General features: G+C 31.9%; 1 protein-coding gene across 18 annotated transcripts; it reads right to left on the bottom strand.

The window, feature by feature from the left end:
* Positions 1 to 349: 349 nt before the first annotated feature.
* Positions 350 to 6401, bottom strand: LOC142626971 (uncharacterized). Of its 18 annotated transcripts, none has more exons than XM_075800730.1 (8): positions 6257 to 6383; positions 5978 to 6047; positions 5704 to 5796; positions 3858 to 3931; positions 2391 to 2451; positions 1727 to 1760; positions 1601 to 1644; positions 350 to 605 (listed from the first exon to the last, which is right to left on the bottom strand). In XM_075800730.1, exons 3-8 carry the CDS (start codon positions 5719 to 5721, stop codon positions 468 to 470), a joined length of 369 nt encoding a protein of 122 aa, XP_075656845.1. In that variant the 5' UTR covers positions 5722 to 5796; positions 5978 to 6047; positions 6257 to 6383; the 3' UTR covers positions 350 to 467. The 18 variants fall into 18 exon arrangements, 12 of the variants coding, with proteins under 12 accessions (XP_075656845.1, XP_075656846.1, XP_075656848.1 ...); XM_075800731.1 differs by having other exon boundaries at positions 5986 to 6047; positions 6257 to 6382; XM_075800733.1 differs by having other exon boundaries at positions 6261 to 6376.
* Positions 6402 to 11722: the final 5321 nt, after the last annotated feature.

Below are 11722 nucleotides of genomic sequence, written 5' to 3' on the forward strand. Positions count from 1 at the left end.
AATTACCTCAATCTAATGCTTCCAAATGGTGTAATTGCTATAATCGAGCTTGACAGTCATCATCGAAGACATATTGGATGACAAAAGCAATGAAGTATTTGCAGGCAAAGCTGTATTAGTCACAGCAGGGGTTGAACCAGAGGTTGAAGATGATAATGAAGATGTGGAAGCCATGGATAAGGATCAAAGCTCTGATACCATGAAAGATCACAGAGAATAACAGTGATATATGAAAAACAGAGTGTAACAGAAAAGAAAGAAGAGAGAATTGTGCAAATCAATTCAATTGTATTAGCATCAGTGAATTTTCATACTGAAGCCTTTACAATCTATATATACAGTAGCAGAAGAGGGAAAGTTAGTTATAGACTGAAGAGGGCATAACTGCCTCTCTCACGTGCACACGTGTTGAGCTTAAGTAATAAATACTTAACACCTAAACGACACCGTTCCATTTATGACAATACTTAATAGCTAAACGACATCATTTCATTCTTCCTTGCACTGTGCCTTCTGTACACTTGGAATAGAACTGTCTTCATCTTCAATTTCATCAATCTTGCAATAGCTGCTACTACCAGTGCTTTCAACATTCGACCCTGAAACTTAATTTAATCATATAAGACTGAAACTATATTAATGAAAGTTTCTTACCATTGTGCTGCTCTGTAATAACTCGCGTACAACCTTAACAATATAATTCAAATAGATTCATGAGATAGAGACACCTTAGGATATTAAGTTCTATCCTACGTGTACAATTTTATGGCATGAGGTAATATATGGCGCTGTTGGACAAATTTATATGAAACACAAAAATACCCATTTGATAATAACCATTAACCTCACATTAACAATTGACACTCAACAATAGCAGATTAGACCAAACACAAATCAGCTTTAGTAATTTCATAATAATCCATAATCATAGAAAAGAGGAAAAGAGCCCAAATAATTCACTACAAAAAAACTGGCCTACTGCGGCGGGCCAAAACCGCCGCTAAGGCCCCAAAAACCGCCGCTATAGGTACATTTCACCTATTGCGGCGGGGGCTATTGCGGCGGTTCTACCCGCCAGCCTTGTCGCGACGCAATATCTCTATTGCGGCGGTACAAAAACCCGCCGCTATAGATACGCCTTTTAGCGGCGGTTTTGGTCTATTGCGGCGGGCAGAAAACCGCCGCTATATGTGGTTACATTTAGGTCTATTGACCTTTAGCGGCGGGATATGCGTGCCGCTATAGGTGACAATCTTTAGCGGCAGGATAGCCCGCCGCTATAGGGCTTCAATTATAGCATAATTTTAGACCTTTAGCGGCGCTTTTTACCCGCCGCTATAGGTTAAATTTAAAATTAAAAAAAAAAATAAAAAAACCAATCCAATTACAAACAACCTAATAATTTTAGTTCTACTAAAACAATACCACAAATGCCTCCAAACAAACATTATATTGACATAGAAGCACAAGGAAGTATCAATGTCTGTCATAAAAATAAGTGTTAATATAATAAAATAGAATTATATATCCTTGAACCAAATGCAACATAACTACCACTAGAAGGAGCAGACACATGAGTTTGCAGAAAAAAAAAACTTACTACAAGCATTGTGAGCAAAGATCCAATCAATGACATTACCAGACCTGAAATAAGATTAACAAAATAATTTATTAACTATAATTTCCTTTATTTTTAATTTAATTTTTTTGGTACACAAATGCTTACATGCATATATATATAAGTTGCATGATCCAGCATCCTGTATTCAAGTAGAACACAACACTCATTTCTTTCCCTTATAAACATAAAAGCTGCACACTATCATCCCATACATAAAACTTTAATCCCACAATGTGTTTAAAAATCTCAAATAACACAACCAATCTTAAAACAGCCAAATCTCAAATAATTGTATTAGAACATAATGAATTCTTCAAGAAAAAAACACACAAAGATTGAGATATAATTTTAAGGAGACACATTCTTTACAAGCATGAAAGACACATTCAAAGTCACATAATTTATAAAATGAAATTGATTTACGCACTGTACATGAACAAGGCATAGGATTGTGAACTATATCTTTGTCTCCATTGACTTAAAATTATCTAACATATATTCTAAGTTTGTAACTGAATAAATTTTGTGTAATCCAACCTAGCCAAAGAAAGAGCACAAACACAAATTAAATACCAATTCAGAATGCATATATAACAATTTCAAGGTCAACCAAGGACTTAAAAATGCAGATTTTTCAGTAAAAAAAATCAAAAAGAGAAAGTACAAGCACTAGTATGTGTTTAAATCATAAGAAGAGACAACTAGTAAAGAGAACCTAAAAGCAATTATCTTAGGGCAAGAATTTTTTTATTAAAAAAAAATTCAATACCTGTACAACCATATTAGGATGAAGTTCCTCAATCTGTTCAACATGTTTGGAAGCAGGATGCCTGCAAATTATCAAACATTACTGTGTTTAAATAAACAAGTATAATAAGTAAAACCATAAGAGAATTGTCACCAAGTAATAGTTCAGCTTGAGCATTGAGTGGTGAAATTCATTATTAAAAAAAACACACACACACAAGCTTAAATAATTTAACCCATACAAATATGGGGAAGGAGAGAATATAGCATCAGTAAATAGAAAAAAGAAACTAGGCTAGTGTTGATTGTGGCTACGTGTTTGGGAAAGCAATTTTGAGGCTTGTAAGGGACATGGACAGGTGGGGCTATGCTGTGGGGGGGCAATCAATTTCCTTGAAGGGGGACCCGCTCATAAAAAAAAAGGTATTGAGTCACATTTTTAGTTTTTCACCTACAATAAAATATTTTGCAAAATTTTTGTAGGGGCCTTGGCCCCCCCCTGCTATACACATAGTTCCGCCCCTGCTGCAAAGGGACCATGATCTAACAAGAAAAAAAAAAAAAGAAGAAGATCTCAGTACAACAAGATCCCTCTCCTCTTAATCTAACAACAGCAACAACCACAGTAAAAAAAAACAACTAATCCAAGTCCTGAACTAGTCAAGAAAAACATAACCCCCATAAACTGATTTAAACATCAATATACAGAAATCAATCCCAAATACCTAAGCAAAACATAACCAAGTCTCATATTACCATAAGCCCCACAAAACATAATACACCCACAAGCTGATTTCAACAATGAAGGCCAATTGCACAAAAAAGCTTTGCATAAAGGTGTAATATATGCCTTTTGATTTCTCAAGAATAATGCTATAAGAAATTGTAAATGCATCCATATATCAATAATCCACTTTCTCATATGCTTTGACACCAAATGGTCTCAATTAACTTAATTCCACATCACTAACCCAATTCAAGTTCATCAAAGACCACAAAATATGCATATGACAATAAATAGTTTTGATACGTTACATAGATCATAACAATAACTTTGAATTCAGAACTGTTTTTTGTCAATAAAACTTGAGCAAAATTTTAGAAGCCTACTAATATGAACTCACGCACAATAAACATAAATATTGTGGTAAACTTATATAATCTCTAAAATTAAACCCTCCAAAATATAATTAAATCACACTCCAAATAACCATCAAACAACAACCATTTGATTTAGTCCTGCAACTTAAAGATCTGATTCCAACTACTATTTGCCCTCAAGATCCAATCCTTCAAAACCCAAATCACTTTTTAGATCAGTTCATCCAATCACTTGAATCTTCATTACTTATAACCACTAAAACCTTGTCATAGTTCTTTTCTTTTAAAGTGAGCTAAAAAAACCACAGGAGAAAAATTATAGAGAAGGGGAAATTTCAAACAATAAAAAGTACTCCCTTTCTCATAATAATACACTATCAATACTTACTTTAGACTGATCAAGCTTGCAGATTGGGTAGAGATGTTCTTTAGTAGACCACTTCTTTGCCAAGTTACCATCATCTATCAAATATAGACAGGTCAAAAAAAAAGTTAGCTGACTAACCACCAGGTACTGCTGAACCACTTAGTTGTCCCTAACAATGGAATTGTAAGTGTGGTGACCCACTATGCTTTAACAGATAAACAAAGCCATTCATCAAGAAAAAAAAAATCGAATTTTGAATTTTCTTTTATTATGGCGTCAATACAAAATAAAACCAAGTCTAACCCAAATGCAAACCAAAATCTAACCGCCAAACCTTTAAAACAATCCAACCAAAATATCTTACAAAAAAAATCCAACAAAAATACCCATAAAACAATTAAAACACATGGTTAAAATACTGTTTTAACAAAAGGGTCTACCGTTTGGTTTTAAACCATTTCAAAACTAATAAAACACAAACAAAACAGCATGAACAAACAAAAAGTCAGATCGAAGGGCAGGGGTAAATTGTTTGATATGAATTCAATAATTGCTACTATGATCATCCATAAATTTAATCAATATGAAAAAGAAAAAATAAAAAACTCATAATTTAATCAAGCCAAATAAACTAAAAACAATAAATCCAAATCTTTTCTCTTAAATACTTCTATCCAAATAAACCAATGATGAATTTGCATGGATTCTCCAGACCAAACTGAAAGTTTTTACAGTTCAGAAAATAGATTTCAAAGCAATCAATTCAACTTCACACGTATGGAACAGAACGAACGACGTGGGTGTGGCAAACACTACCAAAATCTACTACATGAAAAAGGGTTGAATTTACAGCTTGGTGCCAGTAGTATTAATTTGCTTGCTAATTATTAAACCCTTCTACCAAAATTTTGTCTTCCATAGGGACTCTATAAGATTAACTTGCAAAAGGGCTACAATTAATTATCATGACATTGATTACATACATTTTGGCATTCACGGAATTTATAAATTCACTGGCAAACACTTTTCACATCATCCTTCATTAAAGCAAATAGGGCGGCCTGACTAACAAAAGGAACAAGCATAAGCACGAGCATCGTACATGAAACTTACTTGTTAATAAGAGGCAAGTGCAATCTTTCGTCTTTGTCTAAGACAATTACGGCTTATCATGAAAACCAATGACAAGGTGACAAAAGTATCCCACATGATTTTGTTGGCCTATCTTAGGCTTAATAACACATGTTTCCACCAAAAATGAATGGTACCAAGCTTAATACCTACCTATGAGCAGAATGCCCTAAAGCTTAACACCGAAATAGATCACGAACAGGATCAAAAACACTTGAATTCAAGCTAAATTTTGTTAATCTATATATATATATATTAATTTTAATTATTCAAAAACACTTGAATAGGCCTCTTTTTGCAAATAAGATAGAGGACAATACCAAGAATGATGAGAGAGATAGATAAGCTAACCATGACAAAGTAATAAACAATATCTTGAGTGTGGCTCATTTTTACTATCTTAATTTGCAGGGTTTGATGAGGGCTTAAAATTTGAATAGAGGAAGAGCTGGTCATAATAATATAGTGAATGAGCTTATATATATATAAACCTAAGTCAAGTCACCCAATGAATGAAACAAACAAGCAAGAAAAACAGTTGTCTGTCAGAAAATTCTAGGGTTGTAAGGAGTATTTGGTAATTGCCTATGTAAAGCCAATAATTCTAATGGTGATTTTTAGACAATGAATTTAATCTATTGCCTATGTTAAAGCCATCTAAAATTCACAAATTATAAAATATAAAATAAAAACATACACACAAATAAAGAAAGTGCACCATCATTGAAAGACGTACCACCAACTCCCTTGACATCTCTCTCTATTGCCTATGTCAGCTCAGTCTTCAAAGACCACACTTGCTCCTCAGTACTGAACCGTAGTTTTGGCTCTACAAAAAAACATTATCCCAGAAAGTGTAATACGGTGAGTGTAGTGTTTTGGGTAAAGAAGAAAAAATAATGCCCAACAAAAGCAGATGCAAAAAAGATGTAATGTGATCAACTGCTGAGTCAGAGAGAATTTTTGCTCGAATAGAATTTGACCCAAAAAAAAAAAAAAAAAAAAAAAACCTCATTACTAGTGAAAGATCAGATCCGTAACAATAAAATATAGAAGTGGCGCACTTGAAAGCTCCATAATCTGAAACAAAAACTCAGTAAGTCACATTCGAAAAGTAAGAAAAGATCGATCATACAATAGGGCTGATTCTTACAAGAATGAAATAATTAGAAAGAGTTTTTAAAATAAAATAAAATAAAAAGGAAAGAAATTGAGAGATAGAGAGAGAGATTAGCCGAAACCCCGAAAGGAATGAATGAAAATATAAAATAGAATTAGAGAGATATTACAGGCATTGTGGGCTGAAGCCGAAACAGCAAAACCACAAAGAACGAACGCAAACCCCCTCTTCTCTTTTGGCGCAACAACCAAAAGAGAGAGAGAGAGAGAGAGAAAAAAAAAAAGGGTGAGAGGGGCGGCTGAAGTTATAAATATGCTAGGGTTATAAATGCTAGGGTTTTAATGGTTTTAAAAATTTAAAAAGTCAAATACGCTAACGCGCAGGCTCGAACAATAGAGGACTTAGCTGTTGCACTCACACCATACCACTAAGCTAGAGACTCTAACATGGCTCTTTTATTTATATATATATATATATATATGTCAACTAATGAAATAGCTGAAATTAAACTTCAAAAATTTCACGACAATCCATCTTTTAATTACATTAGTCTTATCCAAAAAATTAAAACAGTTTATAAAACAAACAAAAGCCATTGTAATCAAACGACCACCACCAATCATTTTATAAATAAATAATATTTAACGGTAATAATATTTAAGTTTTATAAATAAATATTTTATACATAAATCTTTTATAAATAGTAATATTTAATATTTAATACATAAATATCTTATAAATAGTAATATTTAATATTTAATACATGAATATCTTATAAATAGTAATATTTAATATTTAATACATAAATATCTTATAAATAGTAATATTTATATTTACATTTAATATAGATAGTAATATTTAATATTTTTTTGATTAATTAAGAATCATGTGTAAATTAATGAAAATAAAAAAATTATTTTAAATAAAATAAAATTGATAATAAAAACAAAGTAATCTTTTACCCTATTTTTTAAAACAAAGTAACATTTTACTTTAGATTTATATATATATATATATATATATATATATATATATATATATATATATAAATGACTCACTTTAGGTTTCAATACAAAGAAAAAGAAAAAAGAAAATAAATGACTCACTTTAGGTTTCACTACAAAAACTTGAATTTAAACAATTGATTGATGACATGACTATTAATCTTTGATCACCTTGAAATTTTTTAAGCATGAAAAATATAGGAAGATAATGTAATCTAACGATAGATTTGTCAAAATTCACATTGAAATAAGAAATATAGGGCTGGGTTTAAGTTACACTTGATGTAACTCTAAAAACTGTTACACCAACCAATAAGTTATTGTTGAATTCATATTTTGAAAATCCAACCGTTGGATCACATTTTCTATATATTCTTAACATGCATGCCAATTTTCATGTCAATCGGATGTAATTTACCATTTGATTTTTGAACTCATCTTTTATACGTTATTTTAAACTACAAAAACTTGAATTTAAACAATTGATTGATGACATGGCTATTAATCTTTGATCACCTTGAAATTTTTTAAGCATGAAAAATATATGAAGATAATGTAATCTAACGGTAGATTTGTCAAAATTCACATTGAATTAAGAAATATATGGTTGGATTCAAGTTACACTTGATGTAACTCTAAAAACTGTTACACCAACCAATAAGTTATTGTTGAATTCATATTTTGAAAATCCAACCATTGGATCACATTTTCTATGTGTCCTTAACATGCATGCCAATTTTCATGCCAATCGGATGTAATTTACCATTTGATCTTTAAACTCATCTTTTATGCGTTATTTTAAACTACAAAAACTTGAATTTAAACAATTGATTGATGACTATTAATCTTTGATCACCTTGAAATTTTGTAAGAATGAAAAATATATGAAGATAATGTAATCTAACGGTAGATTTGTCAAAATTCACATCAAATTAAGAAATATAGGGTTGGGTTCAAGTTACACTTGATGTAACTCTAAAAACTGTTACACCAACCAATAACTTATTGTTGAATTCATATTTTGAAAGTCCAACCGTTGGATCACATTTTCTATATGTTATTAACATGCATGCCAATTTTCATGCCAATCGGATGTAATTTACCATTTGATCTTTAAACTCATCTTTTATGCGTTATTGTAAACTACAAAAACTTGAATTTAAACAATTAATTGATGACATGGCTATTAATCTTTGATCACCTTGAAATTTTGTAAGCATGAAAAATATATAAAAATAATATAATCTAACGGTAGATTTGTCAAAATTCACATCGAATTAAGAAATATAGGGTTGGGTTCAACTTACACTTGATGTAACTCTAAAAAATGTTACACCAACCAATAACTTATTTTTAAATTCATTTTTTGAAAATCCAACCGTTGGATCACATTTTCTATATGTTCTTAACATGCATGCCAATTTTTATACGAATCGGATGTAATTTACCATTTGATCTTTAAACTCATCCTTTATGCGTTATTTTCAATTACAAAAACTTGAATTTAAACAATTGATTGATGACATGACTATTAATCTTTGATCACCTTGAAATTTTTTAAGCATGAAAACTATATGAAGATAATGTAATCTAACGGTAGATTTGTCAAAAATCACATCGAATTACGAAATATAGGGTTGGATTCAAGTTACGCTTGATGTAACTCTAAAAAATGTTACACTAACCAATAACATATTATTGAATTCATATTTTAAAAATCCAACCATTGGATCACATTTTCTATATGTTCTTAACATGCATGCCAATTGTTATGCAAATCGGATGTAATTTACCATTTGATCTTTAAACTCATCATTTATGTGTTATTTTCAATTACAAAAAATTGAATTCAAACAATTGATTGATGACATGACTATTAATCTTTGATCATCTTAAAATTTTGTAAGAATAAAAAATATATGGAGATAATGTAATCTAACGGTAGATTTGTCAAAATTCACATCGAATTAAGAAATATAAGGTTGGGTTCAAGTTACACTTGATGTAACTCTAAAAATTGTTACACTAACCAATAACATATTATTGAATTCATATTTTAAAAATCCAACCATTGGATCACATTTTCTATATGTTCTTAACATGCATGCCAATTTTCATGTCAATCGGATGTAATTTACCATTTGATCTTTAAACTCATCTTTTATGTGTTATTGTAAATTATAAAAACTTGATTTTATACAAAAACCTTACCTATAGCGGCGGTCACAAAAAAACGCCGCAATAGATCTCATCTACTGCGGCGGGCCAAAAATGCGCCGCAATAGGTGACATATAGCGGCAGTTTTTGCACCCGCCGCAATAGGCCCACTGCAATTTCAGGGTCTATTGCGGCGGGTCATTGACCCGCCGCTATATCTCAGCCGAAGGCCACTAAAGCAAGTCTATTACGGCGGGTCACTGGCCCGCCGCAATAGTACGCCGCAATATACTAGGTCTATTGCGGCGGGCCATTGACCCGCCGCAATAGATCTCATGTATAGCGGCAGGCCAAAAAAGCGCCGCAATAGGCGATCTATAGCGGCAGTTTTCGCACCCGCCGCAATAGGCCCGCCGCAATAGGCCAGTTTTTTTGTAGTGATTTTAGGCACTGAAAATTGAGAGATAAAAAGTGGAAGAGTGGGAAAGAGAATGAAAAATATAGTAGATAGAAAAATATTTTGTTATTCATGTGGCTCGAATCAATGTGCTGGTTCATTAAACTAGCGTGTAGGGTCTTGTCTATTATGTGTTTTCTAAAGTCTTTGAAAACTGAAAAATAAAAACAGCTGAAGAAATATTTTCAATTTCCTTCATAATATGGAAATTAGAAATAGTTTTTGATTCTTGCCTAAAATAAGTTACCAAACAAGATTTTTGCCTTAGGAAACAAAATTTGTCATTGAAAATAGAAAATAGAGGAAAAAAATGGTTACCAAACATAGTCTAAGTTTCTAAAGTAACAAAGTTAAACTAAATGTCTACATGATTAAGTCAGATTGCATCATCACAATATCAAATAGGTCGCAGTAAATCATTCCGAATGAAATTAAACTAAGGAAGATCATCTTGATTAAAGTCATATCATAGATTTTCAGTTGATTAAATCCTAATAACTTTAAATTGCATTGAATGAACATTCAAACGAATCAGATTATCACAAAAATGTACATATCACATCAAACTTCAGAATTTTCACAAATACAAGTACTGGCACATACATCCATTGGTATCGACCGGGTTCATTGGTACTGAACTGATCCGACCTCTACAAAGCTCCACCATAGGTGTTTGGCGCGGTGGTCAGAGGAGATTAACGCATACCGACAATGGCCAATGTGGTGATCAGCAGCTATTTTATACTCCAACGAGAAAATGTACCGCACTGAATATATATATATATAGATATATGATATAATTTAATGTATGTATGATTCATTGTGTTTTAGTAGAAAGATTGCAAGTGAGCTGTTCAAAAAAAAAAAAAAAAAGAATGCAAGAGAGTTTGTTTGAGAGAGGCAAGGAAGAAGGAAATATGGCGCTAGAGAAAGTGAGAAATTGTAGATGTATAAATGGGTTAAGAACGTTAGGGTTTTTTTTTAAAGTTTTATTTTATATAATCTTAATTTGACACCAAAACAATGTCATTTTGCGACTGCCATTAATTTTAATATTAGTTCCAAAACTACGTCATATTGGTATCAGCTTAAAAAAAAAAACTACAACGTTTCAATTTTAAATCCTAAAATTATTAGATACCCAACCTCTCCCTCTCCCATAAACGTTTCCTCCTTGCCTCTCTATTTTTGTCTCCTCACTCTCTGCCTCCGTTGCTACTGCTGCTTGCTGCCATCGTATTATGCTGCTTGATGCCACAATTCTTGGAGTGTCACTTTTTTCTCTCTCCTTTTGGCTATTCCTAGGAAGTTTTATAGAAGATTTTGAATTTTTTGCTCCTCCTTACAATGCTTTCATTGAGGTTTGTTTATGTATTTTTTATTTTCAATAATTTTAATTTATCTTTTAGGGATTCGGTTTAGTCTTTTTATTTTCTAAATGGGCTTTTTTATTTATCTGAAATTGAATATTTTTGAGAGAAAGATTGTGAATTTGTTTGTATTTGTGTGTTTTCCTTTGTTTCCTTTTCCTTTTGTGGAATATTTGGGTTTTTAAATGATTATGATGAGGTTTGGGTTGTTAACTGCGTTGTGTTTGATTCCTAAGAAAATGAAGGAATTAACCGAACTAACCGCACCGAGTCGGTATGGTGCACCGCACCTTTTTTAGACTAGTGTCAAACTCTTCATGTAGATGAGGTGTGGTCAAGCATGAGAGAAAATCGCACCCTATAGGTGTGGTGCAAAAAAATCCTCCAATAACCAGCCGCACCACACCGTGTACAGTCCTTCTGGCACATAAACTTACAAGCATATGAAGAGATCTCCTTACCGGCCTAAAGGATTAAGAGACTAAATCGTAAGAACTTAATTTAATGATTTTTGGAAAGTGCAATGTTTTGTTCTAAATAAGTTCACTGAATAAGTTTTTTAGTCATTAGCTCTGGTATAGTTTTTTATATTTGAATAAAAGATCTGAAATTCAATTTCCGTCTATACAAAAAATTAATTAGTGTC

This window comes from Castanea sativa, chromosome 3 (genome assembly GCF_040712315.1).
Source record: "Castanea sativa cultivar Marrone di Chiusa Pesio chromosome 3, ASM4071231v1".
In the NCBI taxonomy this organism is placed as follows: Eukaryota; Viridiplantae; Streptophyta; class Magnoliopsida; order Fagales; family Fagaceae; genus Castanea; species Castanea sativa.